The sequence below is a fragment of the Nerophis lumbriciformis genome, linkage group LG22 (genome assembly GCF_033978685.3).
Source record: "Nerophis lumbriciformis linkage group LG22, RoL_Nlum_v2.1, whole genome shotgun sequence".
Lineage (NCBI taxonomy): Eukaryota > Metazoa > Chordata > Actinopteri > Syngnathiformes > Syngnathidae > Nerophis > Nerophis lumbriciformis.
The window spans coordinates 8917444-8939958 of NC_084569.2; the positions used below are offsets into that span (position 1 = coordinate 8917444).

At 38.0% G+C, this 22515-nt stretch overlaps 1 protein-coding gene across 1 annotated transcript in view; it reads left to right on the top strand.

Moving 5' to 3' along the window:
• cacng1b (calcium channel, voltage-dependent, gamma subunit 1b) overlaps window positions 1–22515 on the top strand; it is a 59173-nt gene that overhangs the window by 18059 nt on the left and 18599 nt on the right. Inside the window, exon 2 of the mRNA XM_061973452.2 lies at window positions 241–562. Within this exon, the coding sequence (XP_061829436.1) occupies window positions 322–562 (241 nt within the window). The 5' untranslated portion in view covers window positions 241–321. The remainder of the gene's footprint in view (window positions 1–240; window positions 563–22515) is intronic.

Below are 22515 nucleotides of genomic sequence, written 5' to 3' on the forward strand. Positions count from 1 at the left end.
CGGAGACAAATGAGCTTCAAGTGACAAAGAAAATCCAAGCCAATGCATTTTGGGGGCACTAATAAGAGAGACAAACAACCAAAAGATGTGCTTTCATAATAAGAGTAAAAGTAGTAAACTCATTCCATTTGTGTCGTTTAGCCAAGGTCTTAATAGAAGTAGTGCGGGAGAGGAAGAGTGTGCAGGTAGAAACTAGGGCACTGTCATCAGGTCCCCACTTTGTCTTTTTGTGTGTGTAAGGACCAGCAGGCTCAAGGCGGAGGACGGGGAAGAAGCAGAGGAGAGAAGAACTTCCAGGGAGTGCATCACTTACAGAGCAGCATGTTCGAGGAGCAGGCCACCAGGGTGAAGATCACGTCGGTGGTCCTCGTGGTGGGCATGTCGTCCATGCTGGCCGCCGTGGTCACGGACCATTGGGCGGTGCTGAGCCCCCGCGTGGAAAAGCTCAACGCCACCTGCGAGGCGGCCCACTTCGGCCTCTGGAGGCTCTGCAAAAAAAGCATCTTCATGGTGGAGGAGGACCCCCAGGGCAAAGGCTGCGGACCCATCAGCTTACCCGGAGGTATGACGGCGACCTTCTTTAAGAACCACTGTGTTGACGAGGAACCGCTTTGTGCTGTTTTTGTCGGAGCTCGGATTGGACTCAGGACTTTAGGGAACCTGATAAGCAGTAAAAAAAAACAAAAAACTTTTTTACAGTTTTGGTAACTTAAAGTCTACAAGTTATTATCAAAAAAAATATTATTAATAATAATAGATTTTATTTGTAAAAAGCACTTTACATTGAGTAAACAACCTCAAAGTGCTACAGTGTATTACAAAAATAAAAATACAAAGATAATAAAAAAAATAAAAAAATAAAAACTAGAACAACCAAATAGCTAGAACTAGTATGCATGTATCTAAAAAAAAGGCTTTTATTTAAAAAAGAAGGGGTTTTAAGCCTTTTTTACAAGCATCCACAGTCTGTGGTGCCCTTAGGTGGTCAGGGAGAGCGTTCCCAGTAGTTGCCAGGCAGAGCTTGAGGGAGTCTTGTCATACTGTATCTGTTTTATTTGTAAAAAGCACTTTACATTGAGTAAACAACCTCAAAGTGCTACAGTGTATTAAAAAATAAAAAATAAAAAGATAATAAAAAAAAATAAAAAATAAAAACTAGAACAACCAAATAGCTAGAACTGGTATGCATATATCTAAAAAAAAAAGGCTTTTATTTAAAAAAGAAGGGGTTTTAAGCCTTTTTTTAAAGCATCCACAGTCTGTGGTGCCCTCAGGTGGTCAGGGAGAGCGTTCCCAGTAGTTGCCAGGCAGAGTTTGAGGGAGTCTTGTCATACTGTATCTGTTTTATTTGTAAAAAAGCACTTTACATTGCGTAAACAACCTCAAAGTGCTACAGTGTATTAAAAAATAAAAAATAAAAAGATAATAAAAAAAAAATAAAAAATAAAAACTAGAACAACCAAATAGCTAGAACTGGTATGCATATATCTAAAAAAAAAAGGCTTTTATTTAAAAAAGAAGGGGTTTTAAGCCTTTTTTAAAAGCATCCACAGTCTGTGGTGCCCTCAGGTGGTCAGGGAGAGCGTTCCCAGTAGTTGCCAGGCAGAGTTTGAGGGAGTCTTGTCATACAGTATCTGTTTTATTTGTAAAAAGCACTTTACATTGAGTAAACAACCTCAAAGTGCTACAGTGTATTAAAAAATAAAAAATAAAAAGATAATAAAAAAAATAAAAAAAATAAAAACTAGAACAACCAAATAGCTAGAACTAGTATGCATATATCTAAAGAAAAAGGCTTTTATTTAAAAAAGAAGGGGTTTTAAGCCTTTTTTTAAAAGCATCCACAGTCTGTGGTGCCCTCAGGTGGTCAGGGAGAGCGTTCCCAGTAGTTGCCAGGCAGAGTTTGAGGGAGTCTTGTCATACAGTATCTGTTTTATTTGTAAAAAGCACTTTACATTGAGTAAACAACCTCAAAGTGCTACAGTGTATTAAAAAAATAAAAAATAAAAAGATAATCAAAAAAAAATAAAAATAAAAACTAGAACAACCAAATAGCTAGAACTGGTATGCATATATCTAAAAAAAAAAAAAAAAGGCTTTTATTTAAAAAAGAAGGGGTTTTAAGCCTTTTTTAAAAGCATCCACAGTCTGTGGTGCCCTCAGGTGGTCAGGGAGAGCATTCCCAGTAGTTGCCAGGCAGAGTTTGAGGGAGTCTTGTCATACTGTATCTGTTTTATTTGTAAAAAGCACTTTACATTGAGTAAACAACCTCAAAGTGCTACAGTGTATTAAAAAATAAATAAATAAAAATAAAAAGATAATAAAAAAATAATAAAAAAATAAAAACTAGAACAGCCAAATAGCTAAAACTAGTACCGTATTTTTTGGAGTACAAGCCGCATCTGCCGAAAATGCATAATAAAGAAGGAAAAAAACATATATAAGTCAAAACTATGAAAAAAAACTGCGACTTATAGTCCGAAAAATACGGTATGCATACATCTAAAAAAAGGCTTCTTTAAAAAGAAGGGTTTTTAAGCCTTTTTTATTAGAATATATTAGTGTTGTCCCGATACCAATATTTTGTATTTCGATACTTTTTGATACTTTTCTAAATAAAGGGGACCACAAAATTTTTTTTAAATTATTGGCTTTATTTTAACAACAAATCTTAGTGTATATTAAAACACATTATTTATTATTGTCAAGACTTGGACTATGGAGTTTTTGTTTTCCCAAGATGCAAGTGAATTTGGATCGGACATGGCTTGAAGGTGGGTACATGATTTATTTATTACTATCAAAAAGGAACAAACGAAAAGCGCGCACAATGGCGGAGGTAAAAAAAAAAACTTGGCGAATGAAAACAAAACTTGCACAAACTGAACACGAAATAAAAAAAACACTTACTGTGGCATGGGACCGTGAACAGGGCTTGATACGAGAGGATGGCAGGGTTAGAAAAGATATGACACCGGGACGAACAAACAGAAAATGAAAAGCTTAAATAACACAGACATGATTGACAACAGGTGCGTGACTCAAAACAGGTGCGTGACATGACAGGTGAAACTAATGGGTAACCATGGAAACAAGACAAGGGAGTGAAAAGCCAGAAACTAAAGAGTCCAATAACTAAACAAAACAAAACATGACTTAAACAAAACATGATTACACAGACATGACAATTATTGCAAGTTTGTCCTTAAATAAAATAGTGAACATACAATACAACTTGTCTTTTAGTAGTAAGTAAACAAACAAAGACTTCTAATTTAGTCTGCTGACATATGCAGTAACATATTGTGTCATTTATCATTTTATTATTTTGTCAACATTATTAAGGACAAGTGGTAGAAAATGAATGATTAATCTACTTGTTCATTTACTGTTAATATCTGCTTACTTTCTCTTTTAACATGTTCTATCTACACTTCTGTTCAAATGTAATAATCACTTATTCTTCTCTTCTTTGATACTTTACATTAGTTTTGGATGATACCACAAATGTAGGTATCAATCCGATACCAAGTCGTTACAGGATCATACATTGGTCATATTCAAAGTCCTCATGTGTCCAGGGACGTATTTCCTTTTTAAAAACAAAAGATTTTGTGATGCTAAAAAATATAGGTGTAATCATAGTAGTATCGAGGAGATACGCTCCTGTACTTGGTATCATTACAGTGGATGTTAGGTGTAGATCCACCAATGGCGTTTGTTTACATTTTGACGGCAGTGAGCTACGGTGTGTAGTGAAGCATGTTTAGCTATCCCTCGTCCTGCAGTGATAATGATACTTGTAAGATACTTACTTTATTTGTCGCCATGGAGGCGATGATTAGTGATTTAGAAGTAGCTCTTCCTGAGGGTGTTTCAGTGTTATAACTTCACCTTTATCTTTACTTTTTAAGCCAAAATGCGTCCGTTCTCCCTTTTCCGTCTACACGCTGTGTCTGCTTGTAAGTACTCAGTGATTGTGCGCTGCCGAACATGCTCCTCTGCTCGTAAAACCAGCAATAACACGACGTGGCAAAGACATGCACCTGGGGATAGGTTGATTGGCAACACTAAATGGGCCTGAGTGTGTGAATGTGAGTGTGAATGTTGTCTGTCTATCTGTGTTGGCTCTGCGATGAGGTGGCGACTTGTCCAGGGTGCACAACGCCTTCCGCCCGAATGCAGCTGAGATAGGCTCCAGCTACCCTCCGCGACCCCAAAAAGGGACAAGCGATAGAAAATGGATGGATGGATGGCATACTGGCCAACCCTCCCGAAGGACAACAGGGTGACAAGAACTAAATCATCCAGACTAGAGCTAAATTGTATTATTATGTTTATCTTACCTAAAAATAAATATATTTATTAATTAAAAAAAAAAAAAAACGAAATAAATTTTTACAATATTTTGCTAAAAACATCAAAATTAATTGTATTTTTATTTGTATTTTTTCTGACTCCTTATTACATCCAGCCATAGAATTATACCGGTACATTAAAATAAACATATTTGAAATAATTAATTTTAAATTATCATAATAATTCATTTAAAATGACCATATTTAATTATTAAAATAATTGCTTGTTTATCAACAACTTTAGCATTATATTCATTACAATTTGAAGCTCTCAGAAGCCAAGTTATCTTATATTCATGTTATATTTATGCAAGTTTGAAGAATCAATTATCTAAACACAGATTTGTTTGCATATTTTCAGGATGTATATATATATATATATATATATATATATATATATATATATATATATATATATATATGCACGGTGGAAGAGGGGTTAGTGCATCTGCCTCACAATACGAAGGTCCTGAGTAGTCTTGGGTTCAATCCCGGGCTCGGGATCTTTCTGTGTGGAGTTTGCATGTTCTCCCCGTGACTGCGGGGGTTCCCTCTGGGTACTACGCCCACAACCACGCCCCGACCACGCCTCCCCCCTCCCTAAATTGGAGGTCTCAAGGTTGGCAAGTATGATGGATGGGTGACGACGGGGGGGACCGGTCCTTTTTAGCGGCGGTATAGTACCGAATATGATTCATTACTATCAAGGTACTATACTAGAGATGTCCTATAATAAAGGCCTGCCGATGTTATCGGCCGATAAATGCGTTAAAATGTAATATCGGAAATTATCGGTATCGTTTTTTTTATTATCGGTATCGTTTTTTTTTTTTTTTTTTTTTTTTTTTATTGTTTTTTTAATTAAATCAACATAAAAAACACAAGATACACTTACAATTAGTGCACCAACCCAAAAAACCTCCCTCCCCCAAAATGGGTTGTTTCTTTCTGTTATTAATATTGTGGTTCCTACATTATATATCAATATATATCAATACAGTCTGCAAGGGATACAGTCCGTAAACACACATGATTGGTCCACTAATAGTACTAACCTTTAACAGTTAATTTTACTCATTTTTCATTAATTACTAGTTTCTATGTAACTGTTTTTTATATTGTTTTACTTTCTTTTTTATTCAAGAAAGTGTTTTTAATTTATTTATCTTATTTTATTTTATTAATTGTTTTAAAAAGTACCTTATCTTCACCATACCTGGTTGTCCAAATTAGGCATAATAATGTGTTAATTCCACGACTGTATATATCGGTATCGGTTGGTATCGGTATCGGTTGATATCGGTATCGGTAATTAAAGAGTTGGACAATATCGGGATATCGGATATCAGCAAAAAGCCATTATCGGACATTCCTATACTATACCAATAGAATATATACATATTCATTATACTTTATATATGCCATATTTATATACAGTACTGCATGTATTTTACTATTTCCATATATATATTTTTAAGCACCAAATTGTTTTTATATTGATCATATTTTGACTAAAAGTGTTTAATGGCTATCATTTATCTGAAATAAATCAATTGATAAATCAACATTTATTTATATAGCCCTTAATTACAAATGCCTCAAAGGACTTCACAAACCACAACGACATCCTCCACATCCGGGCGATCACAGATGTGGAGACTCCCCTCTTGGGTGACCGAGTGCAATGGATGCCGAGTGGGTATGGTTAATAATGTGCGAGTCCAGTCCAGGAAGGTCAGCAGGGGATCCTCTTGCATGTCGACAATGCATATGCATGGAAGAGTGGTAATTGAAACTAAAAAAATTCTGTGAAAACCATTGCATCTAATAGAGAGCCAAATACTAGAGTCCGTGAACATTGCTCCAAAGTCATGATTTTTTTGTTGATTTAAAGTGCATGCAAAAGTAAACATTGGCAGGTGCAAAGGCAGCAATATATGATAAAACAAGCTAAAGAAGGACTTCCCTATTCATCCCTGGAAAAAACCCGCCAGGTGAACAGCTGATTTTACGACTTCCAGTGCCGACGTAAGACAACCCATATGTGACCATAGGATGAACAAATACACTACGCTACTAAGACTATGCCCAAAGTGCGGCAAAGGGGCCACCTGTGGTCCGTGACTCCTTTGTCATCGGCCTTAAGCACATTATAAAACACAAAAAAATATAGAGATCTCATTTGCACCCCTGGTGGTGAAATCTATCAAAATGAGGGTGGACCCAAAAAGGAGGGATTTTTCAAATTGACTGTGTGTCGGTTTTAAAAGTGCTCCCCCTCTGGTCAACATATGAAATAACAAGTGTGTGTAAAAATGAGAAGTACTCCCCCTCTGGTCAACATATGAAATAACAAGTGTGTGTAAAAATTTGAAGTGCTCCCCCTCTGGTCAAAATTAATATAAAAAAAATTAAGTAAAATATGTATATAGAGACATACTGTAATAACTTGAAGTTAATAATGAAGATTAAAAAACAATTACAAACAAAAAATTCAAAATTAACTAAAAGCTTACATTTTTTTATATTTGCATAGTATGTATGTATTATTAATGTTGTAAATACAAATCTTTATATATCTAGAAAGGGTGGTCCTAAAGAGGTGGGCATATTTCGGAGGTCTCAAGAAAGCAACAAATACAAGAATGTGTGTATGCGAGTGCGTGTGTGTGTGTGCGTGTGTGTGGGTGTGTGTGTGTGTGTGTGTGTGTGTGTGTGTGCACTCCTGCCTGTGTGTGTGTGTGTGTGTGTGTGTGTGTTGTTGTATTTCTACCCTTCTTGAGACATCAACAAGGAAAACTACCTTCCATATGAGGAGGTGTGAACAAGTGATGACATGGTCCCAATAACATTGCATCTAATAGAGAATGTCTCATTTGCACCCCTGGTGGTGAAATCTATCAAAATGAGGGTGGTCCTAAAAAGGAGGGATTTTTCAAATTGACTGTGTCGGTTTTAAAAGTGCTCCCCCTCTGGCCAACATATGAAATAACAAGTGTGTGTAAGAAATTGAAATGCGCCCCCTATGGCCAAAATTAATACATACAAAAAAAATAGAATAATATGTATACTGAGACATACTGTAATAACTTGAAGTAAATAATGAAGATTACATTTTTATTTTTTTTAAATAAAAAAATAATTTAAAAAAAACAACTAAAAGCAGTCTTTTTCTCACAATGTGTCGACTTCTTTCTTATAAAATTGGGAACAATTTCTCATATTCTTTCTATTTATGTAATATTGCAATATTTCCTCGTCAAATTATTAACTCTTTTATGTAAAATTATTACTTTTTAATGCAAAATGGTGACATTTGTCATATAAAATTCTGACTTTTATCACAATATTGCCAATTCTTTTGCTGTTCTTGTAAAATAGGGACATTTTTTTTGAATAAAATTATGACTTTTGTCTTCATTTTGCCGAGTAAAATTCCAATTATTATTATAATATTGCCAAAATGTTAAAGTTTTCTTATAAAATTGTGACTTTCCTCGAGTAAAATTACGACTCTTTTCATAAAATGGCCAAGTCTTTCTTGAAAAACTGCGACTGCTATTGAGTAAAATTCCAACTTTTATCATAATATCGCACAAACATTCAGTTTTTCTTGTAAAATTTTGACTTAGGTTGAGTAAAATTACGACTCTTTTCATAAAATGGCCAAAATGCTAAGCTTTTCTTGAAAAACTGCGACTGCTATTGAGTAAAACTCCAACTTTTATCATAATATCGCACAAATGTTCAGTTTTTCTGGTCAAATTTAGACTTGCGTTAAGTAAAATTACGACTCTTTTCATAAAATGGCCAAAATGTTAAGCTTTTCTTGTAGAATTGCACTCTTATTGAGTAAAATTCCAACTTTTATCATAATATCGCACAAACTTTCAGTTTTTCTGATAAAATTTTGACTTGCGTTGAGTAAAATTTTACTCTTTTCATAAAATGGCCAAAATGTTAAGCTTTTCTTGTAAAACTGCGACTGCTATTGAGTAAAATTCCAACTTTTATCAAAATATCGCACAAACATTCAGTTTTTCTTGTAAATATTTGACTTAGGTTGAGTAAAATTACGACTCTTTTCATAAAATGGCCAAAATGTGAAGCTTTTCTTGAAAAACTGCGACTGCTATTGAGTAAAATTCCAACTTTTATCATAATATCGCACAAACGTTCAGTTTTTCTGGTAAAATGTTGACTTCCGTTGATTAAAATTACGACTCTTTTCATAAAATGGCCAAAATTTTAAGCTTTTCTTGAAAAACAGTGACTGTTATTGAGTAAAATTCCAACTTTTATCAAAATATCGCACAAACATTCAGTTTTTCTTGTAAAATTTTGACTTAGGCTGAGTAAAATAACGACTCTTTTCATAAAATGGCCAAAATTTTAAGCTTTTCTTGAAAAACTGTGACTGTTATTGAGTAAAACTCCAACTTTTATCATAATAGCGCACAAACGTTCAGTTTTTCTGGTAAAATTTTGACTTGCGTCGAGTAAAATTACGACTTTTTACATAAAATGACCAAAATGTTAAGATTTCTTGAAAAACTGCGACTGTTTTTAAAGAAAAATTCCAACTTTTATCATAATATCGCAGAAACGTTCAGTTTTTCTTGTAAAATTTTGACTTGCGTTGAGTAAAATTACGACTTTTTACATAAAATGGCCAAAATTTTAAGCTTTTCTTGAAAAACTGCGACTGTTATTGAGTAAAATTCCAACTTTTATCATAATATCGCACAAACATTCAGTTTTTCTTGTAAAATTTTGACTTAGGTTGAGTAAGATTACGACTCTTTTCATAAAATGGCCAAAATGCTAAGCTTTTCTTGTAAAACTGCGACTGTTATTGAGTAAAACTCCAACTTTTATCATAATAGCGCACAAATGTTCAGTTTTTCTGGTAAAATTTTGACTTGCGTCGAGTAAAATTACGACTCTTTTTATAAAATGGCCAAAATTTTAAGCTTTGCTTGAAAAACTGCGATTGCTATTGAGTAAAATTCCAACTTTTATCATAATATCGCACAAACGTTCAGTTTTTCTGGTAAAATTTTGACTTGCGTCGAGTAAAATTACGACTTTTTACATAAAATGGCCAAAATGTTAAGCTTTTCTTGAAAAACTGCGACTGCTATTGAGTAAAATTCCAACTTTTATCATAATATCGCACAAACATTCAGTTTTTCTTGTAAAATTTTGACTTAGGTTGAGTAAAATTACGCCTCTTCTCATAAAATGACCAAAATGTTAAGCTTTTCTTGTAAAACTGCACCTGTTATTGAGTAAAATTCCAACTTTTATCATAATATCGCACAAACGTTCAGTTTTTCTTGTAAAATTTTGACTTGCGTCGAGTAAAATTACGACTCTTTTCATAAAATGGCCAAAATTTTAAGCTTTTCTTGTAAAACTGCGACTGTTATTGAGAAAATTCCAACTTTTATCATAATATCGCACAAACGTTCAGTTTTTCTGGTAAAATCTTGACTTGCGTTGAGTAAAATTACGACTTTTTACATAAAATGGCCAAAATTTTAAGCTTTTCTTGTAAAACTGCGACTGTTATTGAGAAAATTCCAACTTTTATCATAATATCGCACAAACATTCAGTTTTTCTTGTAAAATTTTGACTTAGGTTGAGTAAAATTACGACTCTTTTCATAAAATGGCCAAAATGTTAAGCTTTTCTTGAAAAACTGCGACTGTTATTGAGTAAAATTCCAACTTTTATCATAATATCGTACAAACGTTCAGTTTTTCTTGTAAAATATTGACTTAGGTTGAGTAAAACTCTTTTCATAAAATGGCCAAAATGTTAAGCTTTTCTTGTAAAACTGCAACTGTTATTGAGTAAAATTCCAACGTTTATCATAATATCGCACAAACATTCAGTTTTTCTTGTAAAATTTTGACTTAGGTTGAGTAAAATTACGACTCTTTTCATAAAATGGCCAAAATGTTAAGCTTTTCTTGAAAAACTGCGACTGTTATTGAGTAAAATTCCAACTTTTATCATAATATCGTACAAACGTTCAGTTTTTCTTGTAAAATATTGACTTAGGTTGAGTAAAACTCTTTTCATAAAATGGCCAAAATGTTAAGCTTTTCTTGAAAAACTGCGACTGCTATTGAGTAAAACTCCAACTTTTATCATAATATCGCACAAACGTTCAGTTTTTCTGGTAAAATTTTGACTTGCGTTGAGTAAAATTACGACTCTTTTCATAAAATGGCAAAAATGTTAAGCTTTTCTTGAAAAACTGCGACTGATATTGAGTAAAATTCCAAATGTTATCATAATATCGCACAAACGTTCAGTTTTTCTGGTAAAATTTTGACTTGCATTGAGTAAATCTACGACTCTTTTCATAAAATGGCCAAAATTTTAAGATTTTCTTGAAAAACTGCGACTATCATTGAGTAAAACTCCAACTTTTATCATAATATCGCACAAACGTTCAGTTTTTCTGGTAAAATCTTGACTTGCGTTGAGTAAAATTACGACTTTTTACATAAAATGGCCAAAATTTTAAGCTTTTCTTGTAAAACTGCGACTGTTATTGAGAAAATTCCAACTTTTATCATAATATCGCACAAACGTTCAGTTTTTCTGGTAAAATCTTGACTTGCGTCGAGTAAAATTACGACTTTTTACATAAAATGGCCAAAATGTTAAGCTTTTCTTGAAAAATTGCGACTGTTATTGAGTAAAATTCCAACTTTTATCATAATATCGCACAAACGTTCAGTTTTTCTGGTAAAATTTTGACTTGCGTTAAGTAAAATTACGACTCTTTTCATAAAATGGCCAAAATGTTAAGCTTTTCTTGTAAAATTGTGACTCTTACTGAGTAAAATTCCAACTTTTATCATAATATCGCACAAACGTTCAGTTTTTCTGGTCAAATTTTGACTTGCGTTAAGTAAAATTACCACTCTTTTCATAAAATGGCCAAAATGTTAAGCTTTTCTTGTAAAACTGCGACTGCTATTGAGTAAAATTCCAACTTTTATCATAATATCGCACAAACGTTCAGTTTTTCTTGTAAAATTTTGACTTGCGTTGATTAAAATTTCAACTTTTTTCATAAAATGGCCAAAATGTTAAGCTTTTCTTGAAAAACTGCGACTGTTTTTAAAGAAAAATTCCAACTTTTATCATAATATCGCACAAACCTTCAGTTTTTCTTGTAAAAGTTTGACTTGCGTTGAGTAAAATTACGACTTTTTACATAAAATGGCCAAAATGTTCAGCTTTTCTTGTAAAACTGCGACTGTTATTGAGAAAATTCCAACTTTTATCATAATATCGCACAAACGTTCAGTTTTTCTGGTAAAATTTTGACTTGCGTCGAGTAAAATTACGACTTTTTACATAAAATGGCCAAAATTTTAAGCTTTTCTTGTAAAACTGCGACGGTTATATAGAAAATTCCAACTTTTATCATAATATCGCACAAACGTTCAGTTTTTCTGGTAAAATCTTGACTTGCGTCGAGTAAAATTACGACTTTTTACATAAAATGGCCAAAATGTTAAGCTTTTCTTGAAAAATTGCGACTGTTATTGAGTAAAATTCCAACTTTTATCATAATATCGCACAAACGTTCAGTTTTTCTGGTAAAATTTTGACTTGCGTTAAGTAAAATTACGACTCTTTTCATAAAATGGCCAAAATGTTAAGCTTTTCTTGTAAAATTGTGACTCTTACTGAGTAAAATTCCAACTTTTATCATAGTATCGCACAAACGTTCAGTTTTTCTGGTCAAATTTTGACTTGCGTTAAGTAAAATTACGACTCTTTTCATAAAATGGCCAAAATGTTAAGCTTTTCTTGTAAAACTGCGACTGCTATTGAGTAAAATTCCAACTTTTATCATAATATCGCACAAACGTTCAGTTTTTCTTGTAAAATTTTGACTTGCGTTGATTAAAATTTCAACTTTTTTCATAAAATGGCCAAAATGTTAAGCTTTTCTTGAAAAACTGCGACTGTTTTTAAAGAAAAATTCCAACTTTTATCATAATATCGCACAAACCTTCAGTTTTTCTTGTAAAATTTTGACTTGCGTTGAGTAAAATTACGACTTTTTACATAAAATGGCCAAAATTTTAAGCTTTTCTTGTAAAACTGCGACTGTTATTGAGAAAATTCCAACTTTTATCATAATATCGCACAAACGTTCAGTTTTTCTGGTAAAATCTTGACTTGCGTTGAGTAAAATTACAACTTTTTACATAAAATGGCCAAAATTTTAAGCTTTTCTTGTAAAACTGCGACTGTTATTGAGAAAATTCCAACTTTTATCATAATATCGCACAAACGTTCAGTTTTTCTGGTAAAATCTTGACTTGCGTTGAGTAAAATTACGACTTTTTACATAAAATGGCCAAAATTTTAAAAATTTTAAGTTTTTCTTGAAAAACTGCGACTGTTTTTAAAGAAAAATTCCAACTTTTATCATAATATCGCACAAACGTTCAGTTTTTCTTGTAAAAGTTTGACTTGCGTCGAGTAAAATTACGACTCTTTTCATAAAATGGCCAAAATTTTAAGCTTTTCTTGAAAAACTGTGACTGTTATTGAGTAAAATTCCAACTTTTATCAAAATATCGTACAAACGTTCAGTTTTTATGGTAAAATTTTGACTTGCGCAGAGTAAAATTACGACTTTTATTATAATACTGCCAAAATTCTATGTTTTTCTTGTGAAATTGTGACCTTTTTCTTGTGAAATTCCAACTCATTTTTCATAACAAGCTTTTTTATATTTGCATAGTATGTATATATTATTAATGTTGTAAATACACATCTTTATATATCTAGAAAGGGTGGTCTTAAAGAGGTAGGCATTATTCGGAGGTCTCAAGAAAGTAACTGTTACAACAATGTGTGTGTGTGTGTGTGTGTGTGTGTGTGTGTGTGTGTGTGTGTGTGTGTGTGTGTGTGTGTGTGTGTGTGTGTGTGTGTGTGTTTAAACTAAGAGCCACTTTGGATATTCAACAAGATTCAGGATTTAAGTTGATGTTTGACAATGAAAATATAATTCTCAACCTGAGTTCTAGTTAGTTTAAGACTCACAAAAGAGAGTTTGGAAGTGCGGCTGGCCTCTGGCTGTGAGAGTACGTGCCCACAGGCTCAGCGTGGAGATTTCAGTCCGACTCTCATTGACTTGCCCCGAGGGTTCTTGCACCTCCACATCAGGATGGGGCCTTAATAAAGAGTGTCTTAGAGCTCCGTCTCACCGTTTAAGAGTCCACCTGGGAGACTCCAGAGGAGGGATGAAGAAGATTGAGGAGGGGTTACGTGGGTGGACGGAGGCAGGGAGTCTTTAGATGATGATGAGGAAGGAAGTTCTCCTAAACTGTCCGAAGAGAGCTTTTAGAGAGTATCGTTCGTGCATATTAAAGCCCTCAACGTCGCCTTGTTGGATAATCACGGAGGCAGGATTTGCTGTCAAAGCACCTCCATGGTTGGGTCGTAGAAAGAGCTGACAGAAAAAGATTGGAAAAGGCCTGGAACTTGACCACAGATTTTTGTTGTCTTTCAATGGAACAAAGTCATCATTTTATTAGCATATAACTTTTGTAAGAATTATGTTGTCGGATCAAATAAATGTTGTTTTACTTGAATTCACCAAAAATAAAATCTCAACTCTCCTTTCTGAGCTGCCACCTAATCGTGGTAGAGGAGTTTGCATGTCCCAATGAGCTTTCTTGTCCGGGGGCTTCTATGCCCCCTGGTAGGGTCTCCTAAGGCAAACAGGTCCTAGGTGAGGGATCAGACAAAGAGCAACTCGAAGATCTTTATGAAAAATAATCAACAAGGACTCAGATTTCCCTCGCCCGGACGCGGGTCACCGGGGCCCATCCTCTGGAGCCAGGCCCGCAGTTGGGGTTCGATGGCGAGCGCCTGTCCCCAGCCTGAAGAAGCAACGTGGGTCCGTTCTCCAATGGGCTCACCCGACCATAGAGGTCGGGTGCAGTCTGAGCAGGGCACTTGGCGGTCCGATCCTCGGCTACATAAGCTAGCTCTCGGGACGTGAAACGTCACCTCTCTGGGAGTGAAGGTGGAGAAGTTCCGGCTAGATATAGTCGGACTTACTTCGAAGCATAGCAAGGGCTCTGGAACCACTTATCTCAAGAGGGGTTGGACTCTCTTCCACTGCGTTGCACGCAGAGAGAAGCGACGGGCTAGGGTGGCAATTCTTGTTGCACCCCGGCTCAAAGCCTGCACTTTGGAGTTTAACCCAGTAGAGAAGAGGGGAGCTTCCCTCCGCCTTCGGGTGGGGGGACGGCTCCTGATTGTTGTTTGTGCTTACGCACCAAACAAAAGCTCCGAGTACTCACCCGTTTTGGATTCCCGAGAGAGAGTACTGGAGAGTGCTCTCTCAGGTGATTCCCTTGTTCTGCTGGGTGACTTCAACGCTCATGTTGGCAAGGACAGTGAAACCTGGAGAGGTGTGATTGGGAAGAATGGTCGCCCGGATCTGAACCCGAGTGGTGTTTTGTTAGTGGACTTTTGTGCCTGTCACAGATTGTCCATAACTAACACTATGTTCAAACATAAGGGTGTCCATATGTGCATTTGGCACCAGGACACCCTAGGCCGCAGTTCCATGACCGACTTTGTAGTTGTGTCATCGGATTTGCGGTCTCATATTTTGGACACTCGAGTGAAGAGAGGGGTGGAGCTTTCTACCTATCACCACCTGGTGGTGAATTGGCTCCGATGGTGGGGGAGGATGCCGGACAGACCTGGCAGGCCCAATCGCATTGTGAGGGTTTGCTGGGAACGTCTGGCAGAGTCTCCCGTCAGAGAGAGTTTCAATTCCCACCTCCGGAAAAACTTTGAACACGTCACGAGGGAAGCGCTGGACATTGAGTCCCAGTGGATCATGTTCCGTACCTCTATTGTCGAGGCGGCCGATCGGAGCTGTGGCCGCAAGGTGGTTGGTGCCTGTCGTGGCGGGAATCCTAGAACTGATGAGTGACGCCGTCAAGCTGAAGAAAGACTCCTATTGGGTCCTTTTGGCTCATGGGACTCCGGAGGCAGTGGACAGGTACCGACAGGCCAAGCGGTGTGCAGCTTCAGCGGTCGCGGAGGCAAAAACTCGGACATGGGAGGAGTTCGGGGAAGCCATGGAAAACGACTTTCGGACGGCTTCGAAGCAATTCTGGACCACTGTCAACTTTGTGTATGGTGAGGGTGGTGTTCTGCTGACCTCGACTGCGGATGTTATGGATCGGTGGAGGGAATACTTCGAAGACCTCCTCAATCCCACCAACACGTCTTCCTATGAGGAAGCAGTTCCTGGAGAATCTGTGTTGGACTCTCCTATTTCTGGGGCTGAGGTAGCCGAGGTAGTTCAAAAGCGCCTCGGTGGCAAGGCCCCGAGGGTAGATGAGATCCGCCCGGCGTTCCTTAAGGCTCTGGATGCTGTGGGGCTGTCTTGATTGACAAAATTCTGCAACATTACATGGACATCGGGGGCGGTACTTCTGGATTGGCAGACCGGGGTGGTGGCAAAGCCAAGAATCTTAGACTGGTAAAGTTGTAAAGTTACAAGAAAGATTTGTATCTATGAGATCCGCCCGGAGTTCCTTAAGGCTCTGGATGCTGTGGGGCTGTCTTGATTGACAAAACTCTGCAACATTACATGGACATCGGGGGCGATACCTCTGGACTGGCAGACCGGGGTGGTGGAAAAGCCAAGAATCTTAGACTGGTAAAGTTGTAAAGTTACAAGAAAGATTTGTATCTATGAGATTTGCCGGGAGTTCCTTAAGGCTCTGGATGCTGTGGGGCTGTCTTGATTGACAAAACTTTGCAACATTGCATGGACATCGGGGGCGGTACCTCTGGATTGGCAGACCGGGGTGGTGGAAAAGCCAAGAAACTTAGACTTGTAAAGTTACAAGAAAGATTTGTATCTAAGAGATCCGCCCGGAGTTCCTTAAGGCTCTGGATGCTGTGGGGCTGTCTTGATTGACAAAACTCTGCAACATTACATAGACATCGGGGGCGGTACCTCTGCACTGGCAGACCGGGGTGGTGGAAAAGCCAAGAATCTTATACTGATAAAGTTGTAAAGTTACAAGAAAGATTTGTATCTATGAGAACCGCCCGGAGTTCCTTAAGGCTCTGGATGCTGTGGGTCTGTCTTGATTGACAAAACTCTGCAACATTACATTGACATCGGGGGCGGTACCTCTGGACTGGCAGACCGGGGTGGTGGAAAAGCCAAGAAAATTAGACTGGTAAAGTTGTAAAGTTACAAGAAAGATTTGTATCTATGAGACCCGCCCGGAGTTCCTTAAGGCTCTGGATGCTGTGGGTCTGTCTTGATTGACAAAACTCTGCAACATTACATGGACATCGTGGGCGGTACCTCTGGACTGGCAGACCGGGGTGGTGGAAAAGCCAAGAATCTTAGACTGGTAAAGTTGTAAAGTTACAAGAAAGATTTGTATCTATGAGATCCGCTCGGAGTTCCTTAAGGTCCTGGATGTTGTGGGTCTGTCTTGATTGACAAAACTCTGCAACATTACATGGACACCGGGGGCGGTACCTCTGGACTGGCAGACCGGGGTGGTGGAAAAGCCAAGAAACTTAGACTGGTAAAGTTGTAAAGTTACAAGAAAGATGTTTATCTTATGAAAATAAAGACTTAGTTTATGATTTAAAAAATAATAATACCGTATTTTCCGCACCATAAGGCGCCCTGGGTTATAAGCCGCGCCTTCAATGAACGGCATATTTCAAAACTTTGTCCACCTATAAGACGCCCCGTGTTATAAGCCGCATCTAACTGCGCTAAAGGAATGTCAAAAAAACAGTCAGATAGGTCAGTCAAACTTTAATAATATATTAAAAACCAGCGTGATGTGGGCGCGCATGGAGTCGTATATCAACATGGACGGAGCTGCGTGAAAAAAGCCACCCGGCCTCTTCGCGTAAACTTACCTTAACCACTCGCTCATCTTTTCTTCATCCATCCCTTCGAGTTAGCTTTTATGATGACGCCGGCTGGAAAGGTCTCTTTTGGCAAGGTCTTCCTTTTGAATATCACCATGGGTGGAAGTTTCTGGCCATTAGCATGGCAAGCTAGAACCACAGTGAAGGATGACTTCTCATTCCCTGTGGTGCGAATATTCACCGTACGTGCTCCCGTTGTATCCACAGTGCGGTTCACAGGAATATCAAAAGTCAGTGGAACCTCGTCCATGTTGATAATGTTCTCTGGCCGGATCTTTTTTTCAGCTATCTTGTTTTTACAATATGCACGGAAAGTAGCCAGATTTTCTTGAAAGTCTTTAGGCAGTTGCTGTGAAATAGTAGTCCGTGTGCGGATGGAGAGATTGCGTCTTTTCATGAACCGGATCCCTGTCGCTTAGTAGGAGCCATTTTGTGATCTTTACAGATGTAAACACACAAAGGAAATGAAACGTAATATCCGCGCGCTTCTTCTTCTTCTACGCGGGCGGGTGGTTGCTTACAGTAGAAGAAGAAGCGCTTCCTGTTCTATGGGGGCGGGTGCTTACCTTGGCGGTTGCTTGCGTAGAAGAAGAAGCACTTCCTCTTCTACGGGGAAAAAAGATGGCGGCTGTTTACCGTAGTTGCGAGACCGAAACTTTATGAAAATGAATCTTAATATTAATCCATATATAAAGCGCACCGGGTTATAAGGCGCACTGTCAGCTTTTGAGAAAATTTGTGGTTTTTAGGTGCACCTTATAGTGCGGAAAATACGGTAATAATAATAATAATAATAATAATAATTTAAAATAATAATTAATTAAAAAAGATTTAATTTAAGAAATTAAAATCAAATTTGTTTTAAATACAGACATAATTTTAATACGACAAGAAAAAACAATAATCGTGTACTAGTACATTTGTAATGTTACAAAAAAATGAAATGATGAGGAAAAAAACATCATAATACTACAAGAAAAGTCAACAATCCTATACTTGTAAAAGTGTAATGTTGAACATTTTTCAAATAAAGACAGTTTTATGAGAATAAAATTGGAATATGTTTTTCAGGAAAGCAATAAAAGCCACAAAAATGGCTTTCTGTTCATAAGAGACAAGATGAACTGACTGGAAACAAGCTTCATGTCCACACTGGAGGAGGTTGGAGTGCATCATCGACCTTGCAGGCTGACTAATAGAAGCCTTTAGTTACGGGAGAGTCATTAGAAAGGTAAACGTGTCATTTTGGTCAAGGCTGTCGAATACACACCACTGACTGCTGTCACCATATGTCAAAGTACTGTATGTTTAAAACAAATATATATATAATCAGTTCTTTTTGAAGAGACTGTGTTCTCTACAACAATGACCACCTAATTCTGGGTCAATGCTGCTTATGTCAATGGATATTCCCTGAGGAGCTCTGATAAAACAATAACAAAAGTAGGACAGACATGCTGTGGGCCTAAAAAAACTCATTTTAATCTTAGTTATTTGCCGAGGTGTTTGGCCAATAAAACCCATGTTTTGCCTTAAAGGGGAACTGCATTTTTTTTGGAATTCATTCACAATCATTGTGTAAGACAAGCACACGTATGGTTTTCTTTTTTTTTAATGCACTCCTAACTAGTCAGCTTACAAAGGAACCTATGGGAGTCTCTCTAATCTGTCTATACAACTTCCAAACACTTCCATCAACGTTTTAGTTTATATGTATTGTACAAAACCCATAACCAGTGAAGTTGTCACGTTGTGTAAATGGTAAATAAAAACAGAATACAATGATTTGCAAATCCTTTTCAACTTATATTCAATTGAATAGACTGCAAAGACAAGATATTTATTGTTCCAACCATACTTGCCAACCCTCCCGAATTTTCCGGGAGACTCCCGAAATTCAGCGCCTCTCCAGAAAACCTCCCGGGACAAATATTCTCCCGAAATTATCCCGATTTTCAGCCGGAGCTGGAGGCCACGCCCCCTCCAGCTCCATGCGGACCTGAGTGAGGACAGCCTTTTTTCACGACTGTGTGACAAGAAATAAATCATCCAGACTAGAGATAAATTGTATTATTATGTCTATCTTACCTACAAATAAAAAATATTTATTAATTTAAAAAAAAACAACTAAATACATTTCTACTATATTTTGCTAAAAACATCAAAATTAATTGTATTTTTATTATATTTATTCTGACTCCTTATTACATCCAGGCATTAGAATTATACATTAAAATAAACATATTTGAAATAATTAATTTTAAATTATCATAATAATTCATTTAAAATGACCATATTTGATTATTAAAATAATTGCTTGTTTATCAACAACTTTAGCATTTTATTCATTACATTTTGAAGCTCTCAGAAGCCAAGTTATGTTATATTGCTTAATATTTATTTATGCAAGTTTGAAGTATCAATTATCTAAACACAGTTTTGTTTGCATATTTTCAGGATGTAGATATATATATATATATATATATATATATATATATATATATATATATATATATATATATATATGTATTAGAGATGCGCGGATAGGCAATTATTTCATCCGCAACCGCATCAGAAAGTCGTCAACCATCCGCCATCCACCCGATTTAACATTTGATCAGAACCGCACCCGCCCGCCATCCGCCCGCACCCGCCCGTTGTTATATATCTAATATAGACAATGCAAGGCATTAGTGAGGTTATAAAGCTTTTGCCTGTTAAAGAAAGGAGACTGATCCAATGCAGCACAGACATTCGCGTGCCACGCTGTCACGACCCAGACGCACACCAGTGCGCAATCATATGGGAGCCGCGCTGAGTGCACCTCCAAGCGCGTCTCGCTGCCGGCGACGGCCGGGTATGGGCCCGACGCTCCAGCGCCATCCATTTTCAGGGCTAGTTGATTCGGCAGGTGGGTTGTTACACACTCCTTAGCGGGTTCCGACTTCCATGGCCACCGTCCTGCTGTCTATATCAACCAGGGTGAGCCCCACCCCTTTCGTGAGCGCACTGCGCGCGGAGTGACCCCTGTTACGCGCCCCCGGCAACAGGGGTGGCGGGCAGGTAAGCTGCGCGGGCGGAGCGCGCGGAGTGACCCCTGTTACGAGCCCCCGGCCACGGGGGTGGCGGGCAGGTAAGCTGCTTACTTGCTGCGCGTGACGCCGGCCGCGGCGAAGGCGGACGAGGCGGGGTGTCGGTGCGGTGGGCGCGGTGGTGACCCTGGACGTGCGTCGGGCCCTTCTCGCGGATCGCCTCAGCTACGGCTCCCGGTGGGGCCCTCTCGGGGGAAGGGGCCTCGGTCCCGGACCCCGGCGAGACGTCCCTTCTCCGCTCCGTAAAAGTGTCCATCTCTTTTTCTTTTTTTTCTTCTGTTGTGGCATATGCTGCAGGTGCCTGCTCGTTTTTCGTATGTGGGTAATAACATTTAACTATGTATATATATTTCCGAATTGGTTTAACTGCCACCCGCCTGAATCTATTTAAAATCTAATTTTTTTTTATTTCAACCGCCCGACCCGACCCGCGGATAAAATCTATTTTTTTTTATTTCAACCGCCCGATCCGCGGATAATCCGCGGACTCCGCGGTTGTGTCCGCAAACCGCGCATCTCTAATATATATATATGAAATACTTGACCTGGTGAATTCTAGCTGTCATTATACTCCTCCCCTCTTAACCACGCCCTCAACCACGCCCTGCCCCACCCCCGACCACGCCCCCACCCTCCACCTCCCGAAATCGGAGGTCTCAAGGTTCGGCAAGTAAGGTTCCAACTGAGAAACTTAATTTTTTTTTGCAAATAATAATTAACTTAGAATTTAATGGCAGCAATACGTTGCAAAAAAGTTGTCACAGGGGCATTTTTATGACTGTGTTACATGGCCTTTCCTTTTAACAACACTCAGTAAATGTTTGGGAACTGAGGAGACACATTTTTGAAGCTTTTCAGGTGGAATTCTTTCCCATTCTTGGTTGATGTACAGCTTAAGTTGTTCAACAGTCCGGTTTCATATTTTCACATTTTAATTAGGAGACAGGCAGGCCAGTCTAGTACCCGCACTCTTTTACTATAAAGCCACGCTGTTGTAACACGTGGCTTGGCATTGTCTTGCTCAATTTTTGTTTCATCTGACATCACATGGCCAAAGATAAGACCTTCTGGAGGAAAGTTCTGTGGTCAGATGAAACAAAAATTGAGCTGTTTGGCCACAATACCCAGCAATATGTTTGGAGGAGAAAAGGTGAGGCCTTTAATCCCAGAAACACCATCCCTACCGTCAAGCATGGTGGTGGTAGCATTATGCTCTGGGCCTGTTTTGCTGCCAATGGAACTGGTGCTTTACAGAGAGTAAATGGGACAATGAAAAAGGAGGATTACCTCCAAATTGTTCAGGACAACCTAAAATCATCAGCCCGGAGGTTGGGTCTTGGGCACAGTTGGGTGTTCCAACAGGACAATGACCCCAAACACACGTTAAAAGTGGTAAAGGAATGGCTAAAGGTTTTAGAATGGCCTTCCCAAAGTCCAGACTTAAACGTGCGGACAATGTTGAAGAAACAAGTCCATGTCAGAAAACCAACCCATTTAGCTGAACTGAACTCAACCAGAAGATTGTGGATGGCTACCAAAAACGCCTTATTGCAGTGAAACTTGCCAAGGGACATGTAAGCAAATATTAACATTGCTGTATGTATACTTTTGACCCAACATTTTCAGTAGACCCATAATAAATTCATAAAAGAACCAAACTTCATGAATGTTTTTTGTGACCAACAAGTATGTGCTCCAATCACTCTATCACAAAATAATAAGAGTTGTAGTGTCACGTGTGGTGCGCATGGTGATGCGGGGTTTTGTTCTCCCAGGAAGTCCTGTCCACAGGACGAATCCGGACAGGACTTACAGGTGACAACTTGATTTAATAGAAAAATAACACAAAACTGGTACAAAACAGAAAACAAACCGACAGGAAGAGGTGCCGAACGCACTGGAAGCTAAGGCTAACACTTAGCACAGACTATGGAACTTAGCTGAGTCTAGAATCAAGAACGAACTTACGTGGCAGTCGCGTGATGCAAAAACACAGACACCGGCATCCAGCCCTCTCAGGGGTTAATTCTTGTACGCCAACGAATTGGGCGTAAGACTCAAAGACTGCTGAAGTTCT